The 25,227-nt window shown below is 40.8% G+C and overlaps 3 protein-coding genes across 3 annotated transcripts; all 3 read left to right on the top strand.

Annotated features, from left to right (window-relative positions):
- Positions 1-5,306: 5,306 nt before the first annotated feature.
- On the top strand, positions 5,307-8,290 carry thap11 (THAP domain containing 11). The gene has a single exon (XM_068315068.1). The coding sequence runs from the start codon at positions 5,722-5,724 to the stop codon at positions 6,544-6,546; it is 825 nt and encodes a 274-aa protein (XP_068171169.1). The 5' UTR covers positions 5,307-5,721; the 3' UTR covers positions 6,547-8,290.
- A 3,195-nt stretch (positions 8,291-11,485) lies between these two features.
- nrn1lb (neuritin 1-like b) lies at positions 11,486-15,956 on the top strand. Its single transcript, XM_068322450.1, has 3 exons — positions 11,486-11,596; positions 13,535-13,682; positions 15,653-15,956. Exons 1-3 carry the CDS (start codon positions 11,542-11,544, stop codon positions 15,954-15,956), a joined length of 507 nt encoding a protein of 168 aa, XP_068178551.1. The 5' UTR covers positions 11,486-11,541.
- A 2,671-nt stretch (positions 15,957-18,627) lies between these two features.
- On the top strand, positions 18,628-23,998 carry slc38a8b (solute carrier family 38 member 8b). The gene is made up of 10 exons (XM_068319178.1): positions 18,628-18,816; positions 19,885-20,083; positions 20,313-20,469; positions 20,572-20,676; positions 20,802-20,859; positions 22,319-22,433; positions 22,532-22,679; positions 22,765-22,967; positions 23,172-23,223; positions 23,896-23,998. Exons 1-10 carry the CDS (start codon positions 18,628-18,630, stop codon positions 23,996-23,998), a joined length of 1,329 nt encoding a protein of 442 aa, XP_068175279.1.
- Positions 23,999-25,227: the final 1,229 nt, after the last annotated feature.

Genomic DNA, 25,227 nt, shown 5'->3' with positions numbered 1-25,227 from the left:
GTCAGCGGAGGGATTGAAGGGAGTTCCGGGCTCTACAGGATGGAGACACGGCCCCTGCAGGTAGCAGCACGGAGCGGCCGGCAGCCCCAGCTTAACACCTAATAACTTCAGCATTTTTAAAAAACTAATCTGTAAACAGAACGCGAGTCTAAAAAACAAACAAAAATAATTTTTTTTTAGAACCAATACAGTCAGAAACTGCAACATCCCGCGACACCCCTGAATTCAAAAATTTTACCCTGACCTACTTGCATAGGTCAAAGGTCAAAGCTAGTGCTCTGACCTACTTTCATTGATCAAAACGCTAGCTTTGATCTATGGTCTTACTCACACTGGTCATCTCCCTTGTCTTTCTATCCTGGGGGTACAAAAGTTGAAATTTGACCACGACCTAGTTTTCTCAAGGTCAAGGTCATCATCTCATCATCTCATCTCACGAACTTCTGTGTGGACACCGTGGCCCCTGTCAGGACAGTCAGGTGTTACCCCAACAACAAACCATGGGTAACAAAGGAATTCAAGGCTAGCCTGAACAGGAAGAAGCGGGCGTTCAGGAGCAAGAACGAGGAGGAGATGAAGAATGCCCAGCAGGAAATGAGACTCTGCCTGAGGGAATCCAAGGAGGCGTATGGGAGGAAGCTGGAGAAGCAGCTGGGGTGCAACCAAGGGGGTCTGGAGTGGGATGAGAACCATCACCGGACACGGGAAAGGGCGCAGCACTGTAGAGGGGAATAGTTATCGAGCGAATGAACTAAACAGCTTTTTCAATCGTTTCGGCTCCCCCACCTCTCCCGGCTCCTCATTCCAGGCCTCTCCTGGCCCTGTGGACCGCTCCACTGATGCTCCCTCCTCCTGTGCTTCCTCTCCTTCCACCCCTGCCACTTCTCCCGAGCCGACTCTTAGAACTGCGAAGCTCAACGGCCCCACCTCAACCACATGACTTCCAACCTTGCCACGACCTCCTGCTCCCACCACGACTGAGACCGTCATCACTGCAGACCTCCTACATTGTCCCTGTACCCAAGAAAGGACGCCCTACTGAGCTCAACGACCACCGACCGGTCGCTCCTACATCCCACATAATGGAGACCCGAGAGCGACTGGTCCTGGAGCTCATGCGTCCACAGGTGCAGGGTGCAATGGACCCTCTCCAGCTCACCTATCAGGCCAAGGTTGGGGTTGATGATACGGTCTTGTTCCTCCTCCACCGTGTGCTCTCCTACCTGGACGCCGGGGGCTGTGCCATCAGGGTGCTCTTCTTTGACTTTTCGAGCGCCTTCAACACCATCCAGCCCCGGCTCCTGTAGGATAAACTGACCTCCATGGCTGTGGACCCCTACCTCGTGAGCTGGATCACGGACTACCTAACGGACAGACCCCAATACGTCTGTATGGGGGACTGTTTGTCTTCTATGGTGACCGGCAGCACGGGGGCGCCACAGGGGACCGTTCTCTCCCCCATTCTCTTCACCCTCTACACATCGGACTTCAAGCACAACCTGCCACATACAGAAGTACTCTGATGACACTGCAACTGTTTCATGTATCCGGGAGGGTGATGAGGGGGCATACAGGGCATTGGTGGCTGACTTCGTGGAGTGGTGCCAACAGAACCAGCTCCAGCTCAACGTCTCCAAGACCAAGGAGTTGGTGATGGATTTCCGGCGGGCACCCCCCTCTCCACAACCAGTGATCATCGAGGGCAGTGAGGTGGAGGTTGTAGAAAACTATAAGTACCTGGGACTGCAGCTAGACAGCAGACTGGACTGGTCACTCAACTCGGACTGTGTGTACAAGAAGGGGCAGAGCAGGATGTACTTCCTGAGGAGGCTGGCCTCCTTCAACATCTGTCCTAAGCTCCTTCTCATGTTCTATCAGTCCGTAGTCTCCAGTGTGCTGTCATACGCCATTGTGTGTTGGGGTGGTGGGGCCAGGAAAAGAGATATGGACCGTCTGAACAGACTCATCCGCAGAGCGGGCTCAGTGGTCGGGCGGAGCCTGGACTCTGTGGAGACGCTTCTGGAGAGCAGGACCATGTCTAAATTCAGGGCCATCATGAACAACACCAGGCACCCCCTACACACCACCTTCTCCCAGCAGAGGAGCACCTTCAGCGGCAGACTGCTGTCACACAGCGCCTCCACAGAGAGGCTGAGGTCCTCCTTCGTGCCCCGTGCCATCAGGGGGTACAATGACTCTGTCAGGAGGAGCAGGGGGAGGTGGCGAGGTCAGCACGTGGTTGAATGGATTTTATTTAATTTTATACTGTTTAGTGTAATGTATGTCTTGTGGTATGTCCTGTGATGTCAGTTTTTCTTTTTCTCCTGGTGTTTATCCAGTATTTATTCATTATGTAATGCCTGAGCAGTGGATATGTGCAATTTCCTCCGGGATTAATAAAGTATCTATCTATCTATCTATCTATCTATCTATCTATCTATCTATCTATCTATCTATCTATCTATCTATCTATCTATCTATCTATCTATCTATCTATCTATCTATCTATCTATCTATCTATCTATCTATCTATCTATCTATCTATCTATCTATCTATCTATCTATCTATTTATCTATCTGTCCAGCGTCGGCTGGACAGATAGCCTCCACACACAAGACAAATGACTAGTACACGCAAGAGAAATACGTTGTTCTCACATGATAACTTATGCTCATAAGACTGAAAACAAAAGCACTGAAGGAACTGGGCCACATTAATGACTACAAATTAAAATTCTAAGTATTATGGCGTGTGATTGTAAAGAGTCCCCAAAGTCATGTGCCATGTAATTCTTCTTCTTCTTCTCCTTCTCCTTCTCCTTCTCCTGGGTACAATAGATGGAATCAGAGAAAGTGGCAGCTTTTAAATTTTATTTCTGGGGAGGCAAAACTTGCAATTCATGTAACCAGGAAGAGGAAAATTGAAAACAATACCGCTCAAGAAGCAGCTACTGTTTTTTGCTGTAACATCAGATGTCGCTTAAAACTAGAATTTGGTTTCTATAAATTGACAAAAGACCTGAATAACTTTAGGAACATCTGGTGTTACAAAAATGTCCTATGCACTTTAGTTGATGACCACCTCACTTTTGCAAACTTCCTGTTATAATGCACTAATTCTTATATTGTATTTCCCTTTGTTTCTTGGTGTTTAATGTTTTTGAGTGTTTAGTGTTTTTGAAATTTCATCTAATGAAAATTTGTAAAATGTTCTAAATGTTCTAAATGTTCTAAATGTGATTGAAGTTTGTTTGGAAAAGATGTTCTGAGGCACTTAAATGCTTTCATCTGATGTAAAACTGCAAAATGTTTGAATGAGATTAAAGTGTTTTTGCAAAAATCAAATCTCCTTCTCCTTCTCCTTCTCCTTCTCCTTCTTCTTCTTCTTCTTCTTCTTTTTTTAAATCTTGTGTGTACAAGTTATCTTTTGGGGGGAAAAAACTTGTACAGAGATGAAGTTTATGATGCAGAGTTACCTGATTCTGGAACTCTTTCTTTTCATTGCCATGCGAGTTAAAATTAAAGCTGTACAAGGTCGGAAATGAGCTAAAATATCATTAGTTTGGTTTTTAATTTTACGATGTCAGTAATGTTAGCATATCTCTTCGTGACACCCCAGATACTGTGGCAGATGTGATGAAATGTCATGCTAGGAATGAAATTGTTCCAAGCTTCTCCACTTGCATGCAGACTTGTCTCAACAATCCCCAAGAATGCCCTACATTTCATTTTAGTGTTACAAAGATGAGCCAAAAGCATTTCAGTGTTTCTGTTTTTTCATTCTACACTCCAGGAATAGCTCTGTACATACAGGGAGAGACATTCCATTATTTGTTGTGCGGCTTGTTTCAGGACATATTTGCTCTTATGATACTGTCAACTTACTGAAATAAATGCATTAAACGTATTACAGTATGGATTTGTGTTGCCTCTGGCAAGGAAGTTATGTGATTAATTCGATTTGTTTGTTTGACTGTTTGATTCTTAGAATAAACCATGAAAAAAATCAACAGATGGAATTGTATAAAATTTTCTCTGAAGATGGACTCCAAGAGGTGAATACATTGTTGTCAGGATTGGGTTTTGGTTTTGGTAATTTTTGTCGACAGAATTCTGCTTTTCATACACTTTTATTGTTAGAACAATGCAAAGCACATGTCTATTAAGCATTAGAATAAACCTCTTCCACAAACTCTTGCAAATATTCTAGCCTTGGCAGAGGTTTTCACTCTCCAAGCTGTCGTGTTTGAAGATTTTTTTTTTTTTACCAGAAAATGATGATGTAAATTAGCAACCCTTGACCAAACCTGTGAAGTAAGACTTTTTTATTTCATGCTTATCCTTTTATAAGATCAGAGCTATGTGGAATTTTTGATATATCTGTGAACAAATTTCTCACTTTGGGTGGAAAGATAAGTACTGTGTCTGATAACAATTTCTCACATGGACACACTCAACTCCAATGTGCTGCTGCTGACCCAGTATGTCTATCAATGGCTTTTAAATGAGTCTACTTGTGTTACTTAAAAAAAAATGGAACTCCTACACAGGATATTTCACAACTTATTGATACTTGTATTTGCACTATTGTGCATGGAACTAAACACTACCTTCTGTGTTTGGATCAATCAATCAATCAATCAATCAAGTTTTATTTATATAGCGCTTAATCATGGCAGCAGACATTTCAAAGCGCTTTAACAGACAGAGAAACCCAACTGAACCCTCAAGAGCAAGCATAAGCGACAGTGGCGGGGGAAAACTCCCTCGATGAGGAAGAAACTCCGGGCAGGACCCAGACTCTTTTTGGCGGCAATCCGCCTCGACCGGTTGGGTGGAAAAGAAATCAAAGGAAGATAAGAACAGCATCAGAGAGAGAGACAGAGAGAGAGTGACAGATAGGCCAGGTAGAGACAGTATCAATATGATTAAGGTTGCTAAAGTCAAGGCACAATTACAGCTGCGTGGATGACTGTATGGTGGCATGGAGGATGTACTGTATTCAGGGTGATGTTCGATCAGATCCAGGTACGTCAGAGTGCGTCAATCAATGTTCCTTTCTGTTCTTTAAAATTACTTTCTGTTCTTTAAAATTACTAACCAATCTACGGTATGATACTTTCATAACTGGAATTTGAATTATGGTTTAAATTGAATTAAAACATAATTCAAAAAGAAAAGGGGATTATTTCCAAATTAAAAACAATAATATAATAATATATAAAATATGTATTGAGTTATTTCTCCTATTCTTATTTTTTTTTATTATAACCTCTTGCAACCCAGACCCTGGATGTAAAGGTCAAGGTGTAGCGGTTCCACACACTGGCCAGAAGGGGGCGCTACTGGGACAGAAGCGACGCAGGAAGCACAGAGAATTATGGGACTTCTAGTCCTCATTGGCTGACGGTCGGATTTGTATCATAACGAAGAACAAATGTAGGTATTTTTTCTCCGAAAATAACATAAAAACATTGAATCCAGTACAAGTAAAAGGATCTATTTGGATTTCGGTTAAATGAAGGTGGATTTTTTCGTGGTTGGCAGAAGAGGAGCTCGCGTTTGGCGAAAAATAAACAGGAAGTTGCTAGCGTTGTGGGACGTGTAGTTCCGTTTGCAGGCCACTGGTTATTTTAGCAACGCTTAGAATAAAGAAACAACAACAAAATAAGCCGAATTTAACCAGAGGTTTTTTATTGGAGCGTTGTCTTCGCGGGGAACATGCCTGGCTTCACCTGCTGTGTTCCCGGCTGCTACAACAACTCGCACCGGGACCGGGACCTGCGCTTCTACACGTTCCCCAAAGACACCACGCTGAGGGAGCTGTGGCTGAGGAACATCTCCCGGGCCGGGGTGAGCGGCTGCTTCAGCACCTTCCAGCCCACCACCGGTCACCGAGTCTGCAGCGTCCATTTCGCCGGAGGCAGGAAAACCTACAGCATCCGAGTCCCGTCCTTGTTCCCGCTGCGGGGGGTGAACGAGCGCCGGAGTCGGCGGGGGAGAGGGAGGAAGGTGTCCGCGGCGGTTCCAGCCGCTGCCGCTGCAGCCACCGCCGGGGTGGTGGTCAGCAGCGTCCTGGGAAGCACCCCCGGAGCCGAGAGCAGCGTGGGAGGCGAGGCGGGCGATGATACCATCACCGTGGTCCAGATCGGCCAGAACGGAGAGTACCTGGGCACGGCGAGGCTCCCCGCGCAGTCCGAAGGCACCTGCTACACCGCCCCGGTGGGGAGCCCCGGGGAGCTGATCCCCGAAGACTCATCCGTGGAGACCAGCGGGAACCAGCGGCCCGTCCAGTTCGTCAGCGTGACCAGCAGCCCGCTGGACCACTCCTACTCGCTGACTACCGGGACCACCTCTACCGAGCTGCTGAGGAAGCTGAACGAGCAGCGGGACATCATCGCGCTGATGGAGGTGAAGATGAAGGAGATGAAGGCCACCATCCGGGCGCTGCGGGTCACCGAGGCCAAGCTGCAGGAGGAGGTGCGGGAGAGGGACCGGCTGCTCTACGGGAACTCTGCGGGCTTCAGCCTCCGCAAGAAAATCTGATGAGCGGACACGAACAGAGGGGTCCAACCCTATTTTGTATAAAAACACGAGTTTATTTTGAATAAGCAGCTCTGAATTTATTCCTAGGCCAGATATTAAAACTAGTTGATGTAGCTCCTAACTAATAAGTAAATACAAACATGCATAATAACCTCTGTTTTATCCCTTCAATAAGTTTGCACTGAGGAACTAGTTAGTCGGGGTCAAACAGATTGGTACCCGAATTTGCATTAAAGGTTTTTTGTTTTTCTTAAAAATCCTGTGACATTTTTTTTTCTTGTGAGTTCAAAGTAGGAAGTTGTTGCAAGAAACATCTCATAATAGATTTTCAGAGGTTACGTAGATCAACGTGAAACATTTAGATTGTTTTTGTTAGGTTTTTTTAAAAGAAGAAAACACTATTCTTGGCAAGTTTATACCTGCGACTGTGTCTGAATTGCCTTCACAGATTTTGTGCAACAGAAAAAAAGATGACAAGTAATTCCTTAAAACTTGAAGAAGCGCTCATTTGATCAGGAAGACAAGTACAAAGATAACAAGTTATTTGTCTGAATTGATTGTTTGCCTGGTAATGATGTTACATACATTTCTGACTTTTAACTTGGTCTGAAAACGATGATCTTCCTTCATTTGGAAGTAAATCTCATTTTGAAATAGAGCTGATTCACCCTGATGTGTCCTGATTTTGTCCAGCGCTACAACAACAAGGTGGAAACTGATTATTTTTAACCTTTCTACCACTTTTGTGTGGATCAGTTAAATATCAGGAGGTCTTGTTTAAAAAGTAGAGAAAAAATCTCCAGTGACTTTACCTTTATTGTGAACTACCAGATGTATTGTTTTTTACATTTTCTATGATAAATTGTGCTGTGGTAAGCAGCCAGGATAGGACCCAGCATAACCCACAACCAATGTTCCAGACAAGTGGATGAAGTGGAGACGATTCTGATCGTTTCTCTTCAAAAAGATGAATGAATTAATGAATGAGTGTTAAACTGGAAACAGTAATCCATTTTCTCATTTGTGACTGGAATGAAACCTCAAGTCTGAGCTTTGTGACCTGTTGTGCACACCCCATGCATTGATTGAATTAAATTGAATTTATTTGGTGTATACAATTATAAATTAATACCAAGGACAACACAACATGCAGTATTTTCTGAACTATGAGGCGCAGCTAAAAGCCTTTAATTTTCTCAAAAACCAACACTGGGTCTTATAATCCAGTGCACCTTATAGTGCAGAAAATACTGTACTTATTATCAACATGGAAACATTCATAGTAAACAGTTTAATGCCAGATGTCACCTGGGGCTTGTGTCATAAAGAACTTATATGATACAGACTTATCCAGTTAGTCTGACTTATTTTTCATTGATTTGCTTTCATAAGTCATGTTTTGTTACTATGGCAACTTACTGAGAAAATTAATCTTGATAAATAAAGACCATGATAACCGAGAAAACTGCATTCAGAAAACAACATGCAGATAATCTGTGATCATCTGTTGATGGCTGTATGAAAATATACTGTTATAGCCCAACCCTGACCAGGTTAGTGTGCCAGCATCTGTTGCTATAGTAACTGAGTTAAACTATATTGAGCTTGCTTTATTGAAATCAAGTTAAAATAAGTCCGACTAAATACAATAAGGTCGGCCCATGTGATTAACTCTTTGTGGAACAAGTGTTAAGAGAGCATCATGACCCAAGTGTTTCCTTATTTAAATAAACAGGAAGTCTGTAACCCTTTATTTTAGTTACTCCTGAATCCAAACACACAGACCGTTCCTTCGGTTGAATGAATTCATTCATTTTGGTAAGAGTCTCATTCAGAGTCACATCCAGTCATGTCTTTTTACCTCCTTATGTTGTAGCTTTGTTTTCACCCTCTAGATGGCGACAGGATAAACGTTTGAGAGGAGTTAAGCTTCGTGTCTATCTGGCCTAATTTGCTCCATCCATCTGTGTGATGCAGCATGTTCCTGAGTGTCACTTCATGTTGAATGTCTTCATATGACTGGGATACTTCCATGCTGTCACTCAGCTCATCAGTTTAAATGTGTTATTTTGGACACCTATAGTGATAATGTTGTTACAGGGAACAGAGAGGGACAGATGAATGGATACCCAGAAAGCACTGGAGAGAGTGAGGATCTAGATCCTAATCTCATCTGGATTTATTTTTTACTCTCAGCAGCGTTGCATAATGCCGTAATCCAGAGCGGTCGATCAAACTCAGACAACCCTGTCTTCCTTTTTCCATGTTAGCTGAAATTTACCATAATTGCTGTTCATTCAAGCTTCATATGAAGTACTGACGATGGTGAAGAGCAAGCTTTTGACACTTTTGATTATATTTTAAAAATACTTAACAGAACGTTTTCCTAAAGAAACATTGGCGTGCTATCAAATAATCTTTTTTCAGCATACTACATGACTGTAATGTTGATACGCATCATAAAGTCTATAGGAGACTCTAGCAGGTTATTCCGCTGTTAATCAGGATGTTTGGTTCAGACCATGAACTTTGTAGAAGGTATGAATATATGATAATCGTTTAAAGTTTACTATTTAATCGACTTTACTGAAAGGTTTGTCCTGGTTATTATGTTATCGACAATATTTCAGATTATTTTGTGGCTCGGTCTTAGATTTACTTCAATTCAAAGTCTTACCTGTTAGAATGGTAGCATTTTAGCTTTTAGTAGTATTTCTGTGATCAGACAACATTAAGTTGTTAAAACCTTTGTTAAATGAACAGTAGGGTTTATATTTCTACATATATTTTAAAGTAACATTGATGGGAGGAGATTTTTAGGTCATTTAAAAAAAAATTCCTTAATTTCTCAGAGAATAACTACCTGAATGAATCACTGAAGTAGGTTATTAATTAAATAATCAATCGATATTTATCAGTTTGTGAAATTTGTTGCACCTGGGTAGAGGTATTAGTTCTAATATGTTAAATTGTAGTAACTCACTAATGAACAACAACAATAATATAATTATAATAATATCACGATAATAATAATATCACGATAATAATAATAATAATAATAATAATAATAATAATAATAATAATAATAATAATAATAATAATAATAATAATAATAACATGCATGGTGATGAACAACAGTCTAACATGAAAACCTACAAGGGTTCTCTCTTGGTTCTCCGGTTTCCAAAAAAGGCACTTGAGGTGGATTATTCAGCAGTTGTCCGTAGGTGTGAGTGTGTGAGTGAATGGATGTTTGTCTTTCTTGCAACTCCGTGGTGCACCGGCGTCACGCCTTGAGTGTACCCTGCCTCTTGCACAAAAGTCTGCTGGGATAGGCTCCAGCAAACCCCCGTAACCCACAAAAGCAGAGAGGATGGATTGATGGGTTTTTACTGAATCATCAAAAAGTCTTTCAATCGGGAGAGACTGGTGGTTGACGTAAATTATATTTACTACATCAAATGATTTGTGTTAATGATTCTGTCACTAAGTGTTTGGCGTTGAGCCTCTCCAGGGAGCCTGAGACTGAAGAGGAACTGTCCTGGAAAGAAATAAGATATATATCCTCTTGGAGGATAAACTCTTGTGGTGGTGGTGGCCGATGACCTGGTGAAGGTTTTCATAGATGTTTTTGCTGAATCTTGGAGGCTTGGTGATGGCGGAGGGTATGAAAGAAATACGGTTCGGGAGAGGGTCGTGTTTTTTAAAGACATGAGCGAGATGACAATCTCTATTACACACATGTGACCGGCTGAAACAGTTGACTCAGCTGTTTTTTCATCTCGTACAAAATGATGTGCCTTTCTTTGTTTCACTGTCCAGTGTTTAAAGAAGGTTTTACATGCATGAATTATTTCATCTTTTTCTTGGTAATCTTTCTCAAGATTTTTGGCACCTGTTGGCCTCTACTCCACTGCCAATGTAAGTTTAGACCTTATAAAAAACTATCCAGGTAATTGCAAATGTTTCTTTGCTCGGTGCTCCATAATGTATTGATTTGTGGCAGAGGCTTCAGATACATGCAGATTATTCTGCAGCTAATGGTGGCTTTAAACTGTAGATTAACAATGGGTTACCACGTCTCCTGTGTCAGTATGCAGATGTGAACTAGGACTTATACTAATGCACAGCATGCAAGCCATCTGGGGGTGGGGTGGGGGGGGGGTGGGCTAGGAAAGGGATTTGCAGGCTGAGAGGAAGATGGATTTAAGGGGGGATGAAATTAAGGAAAGTTGTGAATAAGGTAGATCATCTGTCTAAAAACAGGGTGGTGCATCTGTAATCTTCTGCTGGAGCAGTTACACGTAACCTCTTCTATTTAGGGGCACCTCATGACCCACATAGCTGTTGATGATTCTCAGTGGGTTGGCGTATTCTAGTCCCAGGTGAGAGTTATCCTCTCCGGTTCGCCGGCCATCTGTCTACATATGAAAAAACAATCTGCTCATGTCCCAAACTTCTTGTGTGTGTGAAGCAAGTAAGAGTGTGTGAACATGACAGAGACGGTGTGTGTGTTTATGACATCATTATTATTTCAAATAAAGGTTCTTGATAATAAAGACCGGAAATTAGAACGCGCTAATCCAGCTTGTTGGATTGTGATGCCGTCATTGGTCAAGTTTCCTGCCTTGTGCCCCTCCCTAACACACACACACATGTGCATGTGCACACACACACGCACGCACACACACACACACACACACACACACACACACACACACACACGCACACACACACACACACACACACACACACACACACACACACACACACACACACACACACACACACACACACACGCTACAATGCATTGGCCCCTTTCAGTGTTAATCCAGCTGGGTTGTGTCTGTGCATTGCTGTACAATCTGAGGACAATCTCAATTCCCAACGGATGGCAGGACGAATCAGATTCTAACGCATCCACATCAGGCTCTCTGGGTTTCCAGTCAGTGGGAACTTCACATCGGAGCCTCTGGTTCAGAGGTTGGACAGAGGATGAAGACCAACGGAGGCTTGGTGACGATGCTCCTGCCTGTGAGCCTCTGCCTCAGTAAGGATGCTTCTCTAACCGTCACTTATGTTCATTCTAGGCTTCTGAACGAAGCCTGTGAATTCTGTTTTGCGGTTGTGTTTCGTGTTGTCTTGGTGGTTTGTCACTTTTATTTTTTTGTTGGATTTTTTTCTGCTCAGATGTCACCAACTGGACTAATGTAGAAGGTCAGGTTGGGTTTCAGTAGATGATCAGAGGTAAAGCTCAAACTGGTCACGATGGATGATTAAGAAGATTCCATTTAGCTGGTTCAAAAGTGGAGGAGAGGATGGTTTTATAAATGCACTTAATCTAATGAAATGTTCGCCATCCCCTCGTGTTCTGATCGCCTCTCCGTCTCCATCCGTGTTTGTGTTTGTGTGTGCGTTTGGTCTTCATCTCACTTATTACACTATAAGCATTGAGTCTTTAGCTTTAATTTAATTTAGTTTTATACATTAAGACTATTCTGTAAAGGAAAAACAACACTGTCAGCTAATTTTTGCTTGATAAGATTATTGTAAAAGATACTTCTGAAGGTTTTAAAACAAATAGGACATTGAGAAATAAAATGAAGTGTCTTAATAACAAAAAATAATAAAGAAAATTGATAACTGAGACTAACTGAAACTAATGCATACAGTGACTCTTGCGTTTTGGTTTGAATGTCATGAGATGTGTCCTGACGCCTCCTGCTAAAATGTATCAGCATTTTCATGACTCTAATATCGGCGGACGGATGTGTTCACATCAGAGTGGGATACAGATTGTGTCCAATTATAAATGTCCACCGTCAGTTTAACCAAACACAACCTGAGCAGCAAACAAACACTGAACGATGAGCTTTGGAAAGTGAATGCGGCCCGAGGTGAGGTGTTCAGAAGTCACATGTGGCTCAGATGTTCACGTGCTGCAACTACGTCGTGAACTTTGAACAATGGAAGAGCTGCAAGAAGGCTGCTGACATCTGGATCTGTTCAAGCAGTGGCCCCGACGTGGGACTCACTAGAGCACATGTGTCAGACTCAAGGCCCGGGGGCCAAATGTGGCCCACCAAATCATTTTATGTGGCCCAAGAGAGCATAAAAGGTCTAAATATGAATCGGTCAAAAGTGTGCTTTGACCAAAAATTACATTTCCCACAATGCAGTACTCAAGCCCATTTTAACACTGACAAAAACATTTTGTACAAAGTTAATGTCCTAACTTGTGTTTGATGTTATTTTTCTTTATTCCTTTGGATAGTTTGATCCTTGATTGATGGAGTTCTGTGGGTTTAATAACCTGACAAATTAACAGGATTTATGTTAAAACAGAGAAACAAACATTTTTTTCTGTTCAACTGTAATGTTTGTAACTTGAATAAGTAATAAATTCAGAGTTATTTAATATTAAGGAGTAGGTACATTTATTTTACATTAAATTGAGTTACATTTAGTTGCATTTATTAGTTACATCTGGCCCTTTGAGGACAGCCATTATGCTGATGTGGCCCTCGGTGAAAATGAGTTTGACCCCCCTGCACTAGAGAGCCTCCATACACTCATGAACCGATGGAGTTAATGGAAGAATTTACTCACTAACACCTCCACCTCAAACCTGTATCACACCGTTTCATTCAAAAGAGTCGGATGACTGAAATATTTAAGTGTGTGCTCATGTGTGTACTCAAACAGCTGTGTTCCTACACTGAGACGGGCTTTTAGAACATATAATCCCTGCAGATGAATGGGCCGCAGCATGTTTCTGTGTTTGTTTCATCCATCTCTGCACTGGATGGATCACATATCTGTAAACATTACGCTTATCTCCACATGATGAAAACCCCCAACCTTAAAAACCTGGTCATCGTGTTCCTCTCTTCTCCACATGCACTAACATATAGTTTGGATAAAATCATTTAAATGTCACGTTTTTATTTTTGTATTTAATATTTCTTATGTCTTTTCTTCCAAACAGGTTTGGTTCCTGTGTGTTTTGGGGCTGCGCTTCCTGTTTCATGTGGGTCCATCTACAAGAGTTTTGCTCAGTGTTTACTCACTCTAGGAGACAGTTTGGTGGAAACACAAAAAGACCAGAACACGCAGGACATCGATGCAATCTGCAGGTGTGTGTGTGTGTGTGTGTGTGTGTGTTTTCTTGTCATTACTATCTTGAGACAGCAGAAAGTGATCGTGTCAATGACCACAAAAACTGTTCTGACATGAGTGGAAGTATTTTTACTCCTACTTCACACAGATGTGTTGACATAGGCTGATTCACAACAGCAATCAATCGATCAACTTTTATTAAAAAAATGCTTTATCACATCGACAGACATTTCAAAACGTTTTTTCAGAAAGAGAACCCCAACAGAAATCAGGGTACCCGCTTCTTGTTCCACACTGAGTTACACATGGACCAGCACCCACAGCTCCATCCACCCTTTCCGTTACGTTTCCACTTATTTCTTGGGATTCAATACTAGGATGGTAGCATTACTTCAATCAGTTTTGTATGTGTTTAAAATGATTAAACTTTGATTATCACTAGATCATGTGGAAACAAGATATAAATACTGTATGCTGTAGATCAGGGGTTTCAAACTTATTTTCACCGAGGGCCACATCAGCATAATGGCTGTTTTCAAAGGGCCAGATGTAACTAATAAATGTAAGTAAATGTAACTACTCCTTAGTGTTAAATAATTATTACTTATTCAAGTTACAAACATCATAGTTAAACAGAAAAAAACATGTTTGTTTGTTTTAATTTTAATTTGTCAGGTTATTAAACCCACAGAACTCCATCAATCAAGGATCAAACTATCAATGAATAAAGAAGAATAACATCAAACACAAGTTAGGACATTAACTTTGTTCAAAACATTTTTGTCAGAGTTCAAATGGGCTTCATTGCTGCATTGTGGGAAATTTAGTTTTGGTCAAAACACACTTTTGACCTATTTATTTTAAGACACTGATCTTTTATGCTCTCGCGGGTCACATAAAATGATGTGGAGGGCCACATTTGGCCCCCGGGCCTTGACTTTGACACGTGTTGTAGCTGTAGAGCATCTGTGTTTCATATATAAAGGACACGAACGAGTTGAATTCATGGAGCATCGTTTCTGCTCCTGGAAGATCACAGCAACCAATTTTAATATTCTCCCTATATTTGTAGTACTTCATCTACCATCCCATAGTAAAGATGAACATTTTTATGACCTGGCTGTCTGACGTGCAATCTGTAGTGCACATCACTAGGCCTCTCCTACACGTAGGGACGAGAGGCACTTCTCCGCCAAATATTGATTTTCTTGCATGCAGTCAAATGCAGCTGATGACCGGGAGGCGGTGGAAGCCGAGGGTTCAGAACTGACGACCATCCGTCTCTCAGCGAGTGGGGATGTTCAAATAGCATCCTGTCACTCTTAAATTCATGGCGTGCCATAAAAACACCTTATTTTTTGAGGTACTAAGTGAAAACCCTTTGTGTCTTTTGTGGCGTTTAACAAGGAACACAGAGTTCAATCTGCCTCCATGGTGTTGGCTCTTTGGTAAGTCACGTTTGTCAGTTCAAAGTGGAAACTGGCCGTCGGTGATGGTTATTATTCAAATGTATTTACTTTGTCAAACTAGGGGATCTGAGAGGAACGCGTTAGAAAGTCATCCGACGGCTTTGATTCCATAGGTTATGTTTTTAGCCGTTTGTAGATTTGTTTGTCAGCAGGATGATGCAAAAACTCCTGGATGGATTTCCATATAATTTACATGCATCTGGAAAGAAATCAGATCTGGATAAAGGGCGAGATCCAGGTTTTCTTTTGAAAACATTGCTAAGGGATTTGCATGGAACTTAAACAGACTTGTGTGGGATTATTCTATTATTATTCTTAGATAAGTCTCTGTATACCCCTCACTCCAGTCCTACGCTGGTATATAATTACAGTACAGCCATTTAAAGTCAGCAAAACACACATTTTTTGGAGTGTTAACTCATCTGCTCAGGCTTCAGTCACATTATTGTTCATTATTTTCGACTCAACAATCAGGCAAATTATGTAATCTGCTTGATTCTTAATTCATCCCTCAAAAGGTCCTGGAATGCGTTTCACGTTTGTGCCAACTCAGCTCTGGACGGTTGTCCTGGAGACGCAGCGGCGATCTGGGAGTCTCTGAGGCAAGAGTCCAGGAAGACCCAGTTTTCTGGAAACCTATACAACATGTGCGCCAGCCGCACCACCCTCCCCCCCAGCACTGTGCCTGCACCCCAGAGCCCCCCCACCTCCGACCAGGCCAACCAGGAAACGCTGAAAGGGCAAACAAACCAGAACGGCCCCACCCTGGCGACGCTCTTACTTCCTGCATGGAGTGTCCTGTTCCTGCTCTTCAAGAGTTAACTCGTGTAAATCCTTTAATTAAAGTGATGACAGCTGGGAAAACACAAGTTACCTCCTGTATCACCATGGATTATTATATGGTTGAATACTTAGACGTGGGAATAAATAACAGTTTAAGTACCCTGACCCTACAAATTATTAGAAAATAAAAAAAGGACTCATTCATAAGATAATTTTGTATGTTAAGTATTTTTTCATCACTTCTGCAGTAATACTAAATTATGTCAGCGCAAAGAGAGATTTTTTTTTATCCAGTAAGATTAATTGATTACCTTGTATGACTGGTTAAACATCAAACCACGTGGAAGTAAAGTCATGTGATCCCTTTTTAAGTAGTTTCCCAGTTATTTATTTCTTTTAGGGTGTTTCATGTTGATGTAGTTTGACTTCCATCAATGTGATGAATTTGCATCCCCTGTGGGGCTTTATAAAGGGACACGTATAAAGGGACACATCTCAAAGAAGCGCAGAGAATAAAACAACGCGAAGAAAAAAATCAGCTGCATGTGGTGGTGGTGGGGGGGGTAGAAAATAATGTTAACATTTGTCATCATGTTAGTGAATGTTTTCTATTTATCATGACTCACTGATGTTCACATTAGCAGCGTTTTCACCGTATCGTTTTCTGGTTGTGGTTATTTGATCTTTTTTTTTTTTTTTTTAAAGTTTATTTGATTTTAACCCCCTCCCCCCCCCCAAAAAAACAACTTCTATTAAAGGCTGACAATCCAACAACTGATTCTCCATTTTAACTTTGCTTCATGAAGTTATTTTGTCGCTTGTGTGTTTGTGAGTATTCTTCATGTTCTCCAGCTGTTTGGTAACATCAGGACAACAAGGAGAATCAACTTGTGTCTTTGCAACCGTTTGCATCTCGAAACAAAAGCGTTTCGAGGTGCAAACACTGTATTATTTACTTAAATTATTATAAATGCTTTATTTCAGTATTTATTTTAACAATAAGTTCCCTTCAACCTTTTTTTCTAATGGTAATCATATTGTCATTATCATTAGCTGACCCACTCTCAATATCTGGATTAGAAATAAGATGTAGATCTGGATCCAATTACACATACTGGAGCAGAAAATGATGAGCTATCTATGTCTGGCCATTTTTTATTTGGACTGGTCCATTGTAATTACTTCTCTGTTATAACAGTTTATAGCATGTACACCAAGTTTAGTGATTTCATTACCACTACGTTTTCTTAACTGTTTTACCACAGGTAATGAAACACTGATCTATTTTCTCCTCAGCATTGATTGCAAAACACGGTCGGTGCAACAATCTCTCTGCAGAAATAATTTAAATTTCCTTATTGTCACTCTTTCATCTTAACCTACTAGAGGCTGTTTTTTTTCCATCCCATTTGCAAAAATAGAAAACAAGGTCCTATCTCACAACTTTGCATGAAACGAAACACCTGAAAATGTAATCAACTCTTCTATGATCCTTCTATGCACAACATTTCATCCAAATACATTGGAAAATGGAAAACGAAACAAGTTCAGCAGGGGTGAACACAAAGCCTCCCCCAACTTTGGTTTGCAGAATTAGAATTTAATCCAACAATCAGGCTTAATAATTATTTTTTGAAATGTAAGAAATGTGTAAGAGGCTGAAAGCATAACAACAACAGGCAGGGAACGAGAAGACAAGTGTAATGATTCAATACGTCAGTGTCTGTGTTGATGCGTAATGGGAGAAGGGAATTGTTATGTGTATTTTTTTTATGTGTCCTCCTACATTTCCTTTGAGGAAATCTCTGACATCACTATCAAATCTTTTTAGGCCCCCCAGAACCACTGACAATCTGCATGCAGCTGTTCAAATCTAAAATACACGAAAGTTTATCCTCCCTTCCAGCAGAAAATCAGTGAGACGTAGGACAATATTCAGATGTTTAGTAGATGGTTTGTGACATAAAACATGTCTGGGATTACAGATTCAATATGCAGTGGATTGTATAATCTGAGATAAATGACTTGGACTTTATTTTGTATCTACAGTTGTGTAAACTACACCCAAAATCAAATATGCACAAATGAATCTGTACAAGCAAAATCACTTCAGTTCAGATGATATCTTAATGCAATCTCCACATAATTTAGGTTTGTATATTTAATATCATATACACAGTGAAGTGAAATGAAGTAATGTGAACTGAAAACCGAGTGAAGTTCTGTAAAATATCTATAGTATACTGTATTTAAGATTCCACTTTGTACAGAAGTCAGATTAAGTGGATTACACAAAATGTGGATTTTTGTAGTTTGTAAAATAATTCTTCAACTGCGCTGATAGAGAGAGAGAGAGAGAGAGAGAGAGAGAGAGAGAGAGAGAGAGAGAGAGAGAGAGAGAGAGAGAGAGAGAGAGAGAGAGAGAGAGAGAGAGAGAGAGAGAGAGAGAGAGAGAGAGAGAGACCACACTCACTAAAGTGACAAATGTGCCACCATAGGGTGAAATGTTAAAACTTCAAAATGCCCCGTTACCATGTGACTGGTGGGTGTAGGTTATATATTTTACTGGCTCAGACCACCACTCATTTCACTGATCCAAATGAAACTCACCTGGACCAGTTAGTGAAGCAAAAATATTTATTAAATTAAGTGAAGTTTAATTTAAAGCTTCTCGTCTCCCTGCTGGGAATCTTGCATTTGGGTGGGGGTCATGGAGGAACTGGCCCGGGAGAGCATCAGCTTGATCGCCCGTTCTGCGTCCCACAACGAGCCGCCGCGTCTGGGTTCTTTCGGGGCCGTGTTCATCCTGTTGAAGTCCTCCCTGGGAGCCGGGCTGCTCAACTTCCCCTGGGCTTTCCAGAAGGCGGGAGGGGTGACCACCGCCATCAGCGTGGAGCTGGTAAGGATGTCACTAACCGTGACTGTGGCGACTTGATTTGGACATTAACGACCTGTTACTCACACAGAATGTATTGAATGAATAAATTCTTGGTATGAACATGATAACCAGAAAGTTTCCCTCTCAATGATGTGATTTTTATTTATACATTTGAATATTTTGTTATTTCTCGGGGTCCGTTTGTCAATTCGCCAGTAGACAGTGTGTGTGTGTGTGTGTGTGTGTGTGTGTGTGTGTGTGTGTGTGTGTGTGTGTGTGTGTGTGTGTTTGCCTCTGACTCCTGGGTGTGAAGGAGACCTATCTGTTTCACAGGTGAGCTCTAATGAAGCTTCCACATGAGGTGAAGGCCTGAACTTTCGTTGCCCTGCATCTACTGGCTGTAACCCCAACATATAATGTGTAGACCTCTTCTGGTTCAGGGCCCCCCATGACTCAAATCACAGCTCCTTCCTAGAAATGAGCCCTGGGGTTCACAGCCACACATAACTAAATATTCATAAACCTTTCTGGGATCTTAATAGAAAACAAGTTAAGAAATAAATAATAACACTATTAATGAAATAAGTAACATCATTTATGAAATAGATAATAATTAGGGTGTTTTTTGGTACTGTTTAGGGGGCCGTACCAAATTTGGAGGTGGGCCGCATCTGGCCCGAGGGCCATAATTTGGGGACCACTGAACTAGACGATTAGATGCTCAGAAGATAGATACCTTTTTAGAAGCTGTTTTCAAACATTTTGTGGCTGCCTTTTAGTTTCTTTTCTGGTTAGAGAAATTATAGATGATTGAATATGAATCAGCTTTAGCGTTTGATATTCTTTTAATCACCTTCAGTTCATTATCCTCAGATCAATAGATCATTTAAAAATAAAAGCAACTTGTAAACGACTTCATTTTTTTTTCATCTGCAAACGAACAAAGTCCTGAAATTCAGCTGCAGTTTTCATAATTCTGGCTAAGCGGAGTCATTCCTCTGTCCTGGGCTCATTGTTTAAGAATCTATCATTTTGTGTTTGTGTGTAAATGAGGAGTACATTTGACGTCTTCTCTTGGTGTCTGTGCAGGTTTCTCTGGTTTTCCTCATCAGCGGTTTGGTTATCCTGGGCTACGCGTCGTCGGTCAGCAGACAGACCACCTATCAGGATGTGGTGCGTGAGGTGTGTGGACGAGCCGTGGGTCAGCTCTGTGAAGTCTGCTTCTGCTTCAACGTCTTCATGATATGTGTGGCTTTCCTGGTGGTGGTGCAGGACCAGCTGGAGAAGTGTAAGTGTTGAGTTAGAGGGCCACATCAGCATCATGGCTGTCCTCAAAAAGCCCAACGTAATGTATAAATGTAACTAAATGTAACTCAATTTGATGTAAAATAAATGTAACTACTCCTTAGTGTAAAATAAATGAATGATTCAATCAGTCTAGTCTTGTGCCAGAACCCAAAGAAACTCTTAGATCAGCAGATAATGAAGTTCAGTCTGACTGGTTTGCTTTCCTCCAGTGTGTGTTTCTCTTTATGAGACTGTGACTGGATCCATGGAGGAAGAGATGCCGTATCACTGGTACACCGACCAACGGTTCGCCCTCTTCATCATATGCCTCGTCATCATCCTACCCCTGTCTGTCTCAAAAGAAATCGGTATCCAGAAATACACAAGGTGCACAAATATCATGTGGTCAGAATTACACTGATTTTAACTGGTTTTTACTGACAAAAGGGGAACTTTTTAAAGGTTTTAATGGTGGTGTTCTCATGTCAGTGTGTTAGGGACGCTGGCTGCTACGTACCTGTGCGTGGCTGTGATTGTCAAGTATTTCCTGATGGACGACCACACTGCTGTAATAACACCAGAACACAGCCAAGGGTCAGTAGCAGTGGCAGTAAGTAGGTTCTCACCAGATACATACGTGGAGTTATTCGCTGACCTTGCATGCAGCTGCAGTTTTGTGTGCATCAGTAATTTTGTGTGTGTGTTATTCTGATTTCCAGTGTGAGCTCCTGGGCGTCGATGTTCAGCGTTGTGCCCACCATTTGCTTTGGCTTCCAGGTAGGATGAGCTTCAGCATGGTTTTAGTCCGTGTGATGAACAGCCTGAAGAGGTTAGATAGGGAAATAAGACAGCAACGAAACGAGGAATGGTTTTTATTTCAAATGTATGATGTGATTTTTTATGAATGCAATCAGGATCAGATTTTTTTGCACTTTTCCCACATTTGATCACATTTTCTGACCCACAGACGACTGATACAAAAACCGAATAATGCAAACTCCAAAAAAAGCAATTCAAAAGCAAAGACAACTGGTACAGACATTCAGCAGAGCTCCTCTGCCATGTCCCACATGGAGCAAAAGCTTAATCAAATGATATTTGAATTCAAATGTCAACGTTAAAGCAGATAAAAGACATGCACCATTAGAACGACTTTACACTGAACAGATGATCAAACAAACCAACAGATGTTTGTGGAAACTTCCCTCCTTAATGAGGTAAAAAAAAAACAGACAGGGGGGCTCAGAGGTTGGAAATGTGATCCTCTGTGCTTTGCTTTGCATATTTTGTTGTGTTTGCTGTTTTGGTTTTTTTATCTGAATAGTTTCTTGTTGCTTTTTGAAACATTAAATTAACAAAGAAAAACAGGGAATGACTGTAAAGACGAAGTGATAACACATGATTACAATCTCCACGGCTGTAGCGTGTTGTGCCCTGCACAAACACATACGCCGTTCTCATTCAATAGTTTAGAACAGAGCCACATCAGCATCGTGGACAAATGTAACTTATAAATATAACTATATGCAACTCAATGTAATGCAAAATAAATGCAACAACTTCTTAATGTTAAATAGCCCTGAATTTATTACTTATTCAAGTTAAACATTACAGTTGCACAGAAAAAAAAAAGTTTTCCTTGTTGCTTTTGTTATAATAAATCCTTTTAATTTGCCAGGTTATTAAACCCACAAAACTCCATCAATCAAAGATCAAACTATCAATGAATAAAGAAAAACAACTTCAAACACAAGTTAGGATATTTACTTTGTTAAAAAAGTTTTTGTCAGAGTTAAAATGGGCTTAATTACTGCATTCTGGGAAATGTAGTTTTTGGTCAAAGCACACTTTTGACCTACTTATATTTCGACACTTACCTTTTATCCCCTCGCAGGCCACATAAAATGATGTGGAGGGCCACATTTGGCCCCCGGGCCTTGAGTTTGACACATGTGATTTAGAACATCTTGAGCCATCACTGGTGCATGCTGTGCTTAAGAGATTTGTTTTTAAATTGGAGGTGATTTTTCCAGCTTTTCCCTGCATCTCTTTGCACCCTGACATCATTTTTAAAATTAAATCAGCATTTCAAGAATTACTCAGCGACAAAAAAGGGCTTATGTTTTTTCTTAAAAATGATAATAAGACACATAATTTTTGAAAAGCAGCAAGAAAGTACAGAAGAGAGGTAAATTAAGATTTGACCCAGTGACCTGTGACCTGTGTGTGTCTGCAGTGCCATGAAGCCTGCATAGCGATCTACAGCAGCATGGAGAACCAGAAGATCTCCCACTGGGTGCTCATCTCCGTGATCTCCATGTTTTTCTGTTTACTCATTTACACCCTAACCGGTGCGTTCACCTCCGACCCATCAGCCTCTTGATGGTCTGAGCACAACCTGCGAGCTGCTGATCACACCTGTCTGTCTTGTCTGCCTGTCTGTCTGCAGGCGTCTACGGCTTCATGACGTTCGGACGAGATGTGGCCTCAGATATTTTAATGTCATATCCAGGAAATGACGTGACAATGATCATTTCTAGGCTACTGTTTGGAGTCTCAATCATCACCCTCTATCCGATTATTCTTCTTCTGGGGAGGTGAGCCTCATCAAACATCATTAGTGGGGTTTTATTTTGAGGAAATGTTTTAACACCTGCCACGTTTTCACCTTCTGTGGAACAGAACTGTCATCTTGAACTTGATTCTGCGCGTTCAGAGGCATCATCGAGGAATCGTGACTCATTCATTTGAGAATCGCTGCAGAGTTCTTCTCACCATCATCTGGATTGGCGTCACTCTCCTGGTCGCCATGTTTGTCCCAGACATGGCTGAGGTTATCAGTGTCATCGGAGGAATCTGCGCCTTCTTCATCTTCATTTTCCCTGGTATATAAAGAAATTCATGAATCTGTGTTTGGAATTTGATTTATAATTATACACCTGAACAGTTTATGTTTATATGTCTTTTTATATACATGCCCGTCACCTGTAAATCATTCTGAATTGGATTTAAATCTATGTAAAGTGTGTCATATAATTTGACTGATAGTCATGCATGTTATTGAGAGTTAGTGTGTTTGTGTGTTGCAGGTCTCTGCTTAGTCTTCACAATGCAAACAGAATCCGTGTCACCAAAATTAAAGTAAGTGCTTATTTGTTTTTTGTTTTTTTCTAAAAATATGAAGGCTTTTTTTTTTTTTTTGGACAATCCATTTTGACATTTTATCAGTCCTTGATCGTTTCCTTGAGATTTCCTGGACGACTTTTCACTAATCGCTGGATAAACAGCTGAAGATCAGATGGTACACCTTCAATTACTGAAGTCCATCTGCTAATATACCTAAAGGCTCCTTAAGTGACGTCACAGCATGAAAAAGTTAAACGGGTTTCATGTGAACTTTCACTTTGTAATGTATTTAGAAAGTTTTGTAATATAATGAATTATGATTGACTTGGTTTTAAAGAAATTTCTCATTTCCTTGTAATAAATATTTAGAAGAACGCTGCCTTCAGGTCAGACTGCCATTTAGAAAAGTGAAGAAACTGATCATTCCACAGCTTTGATCATTCATTTTTCTACAAATTCACCAATTCAAATTCTGGCTGGTGGCAAAGTGACAATTTGACTTTCAGAGCATGAATCCAACTCCTGTCTGGTTGTTAATTCAGAGGTGATTTGATCCTTTGCGTTAACACACGAGAAACTTAGAATCAAGGCAATAATGGTTAATGATCGAGTTTTTGCGAAGCAGAACATTCATCATCTTGCTTGACAACTGGTCCTGGTTTTTTCCCATGATACTGTTCTCTGCAGGTTGATGTTAACTGTCTGGGGGGTGATCACTATTGTAGTCGGAACCTTCATCTTTGGACAGAGCACAACCATCGCTATTATGGAGCTTTTCCACAAATTTTGACATCATCATTACATCCCTCTGCAGCAACAGCTTTACTGTGACTTTTGAAAGGTTTTTAACGCTCACTTTAAATAAAGATGAACATATATTTATGATCTAAAACGTGTTTTTTTTTCCTTGTGTGATGTTTAATGGATAATAATGGTATCAAGATGCATTTGTAGGTGTTTAAAAAGTAAAATGCACAGAAAAAAAATCACATTTGAATGTATGTGTTTTATTTGGTACCACTAACATACTAGAGCTTTATATTGTATACTGTATTCATACAGACTTTGAATCGCATGTACCTGAAACCACTGCCAGGGGGCTGTGTTGTGCTACACAAGCATTATTTATTTATTTTATGTTCCATATGAATGGAAGCCATAAAGATAACACAGTTAAGAGAAAAACGTGTTTGCATCATTGTTATTATGGCCCGAGGGACCACTTTGACAAGATTGTGCTACATGTAAATCAATGTAAACAGATGGATTTTATGCCCTTGGAATAAATGTTTACATCTTCTCAACCATAATGTGAGCAAATGACATGACACATTTTTTTTTCCCATCGAGGATCATGATTTCTATCCTTTCCCCTGTATTTTTCATCTCTTCTCTGACCTCCACCTGGTATGGGTGACATAAGCGATATAAATCTGCAGCTTTCATTGAGCATAGATTGATGTTTGAAGTGTATGCTGAATATTACTGTTGACTGTTTATTGGCTTCAAGCTTAAAGGAGTTATGGCACACCGCCGGAGTGTAAATCGTCAAATCCACAAAGTAGGTGCAGTGTATGTGTATATGTGTGTGTGTATATGTGTGCCTTTACCATCCTTATTTGTTTGAACGCACACATGGAATGAGTCAGAAATAGATTAAAAAATAGACCATGGAGAACCACATACAGTGGCTAATTATTGAAGCTTCAGTTATGCAACAGGTTTGTTTCATCTTGTGCAGAGTGATTATCCTTCAGGGGAAGCCTCAAAATACAAAAGGTCCATGCTACGTCTCCCCTGGGCATTATATTTCAACCTGCTTGATGAATTATTTAATCCACTAAACATAGGAATCTTGAATCCTATATATGACTCACTACAAAAAGATCAACCTGGTAAATCTTAATTTTACAACAAACGTTGTTTAGTTTCATGAACAAAAAGAAAACTGAGCCTCTGTAGCCCCATTAGTCACTCTGTGAGGTTGTGATTGTTAAAACCAAATGCTGAACTTATCAT

The sequence above is a fragment of the Antennarius striatus genome, chromosome 1 (assembly GCF_040054535.1).
Source record: "Antennarius striatus isolate MH-2024 chromosome 1, ASM4005453v1, whole genome shotgun sequence".
NCBI classification, from domain to species: domain Eukaryota; kingdom Metazoa; phylum Chordata; class Actinopteri; order Lophiiformes; family Antennariidae; genus Antennarius; species Antennarius striatus.
This window is presented reverse-complemented; position numbering and strand designations above follow the sequence as displayed.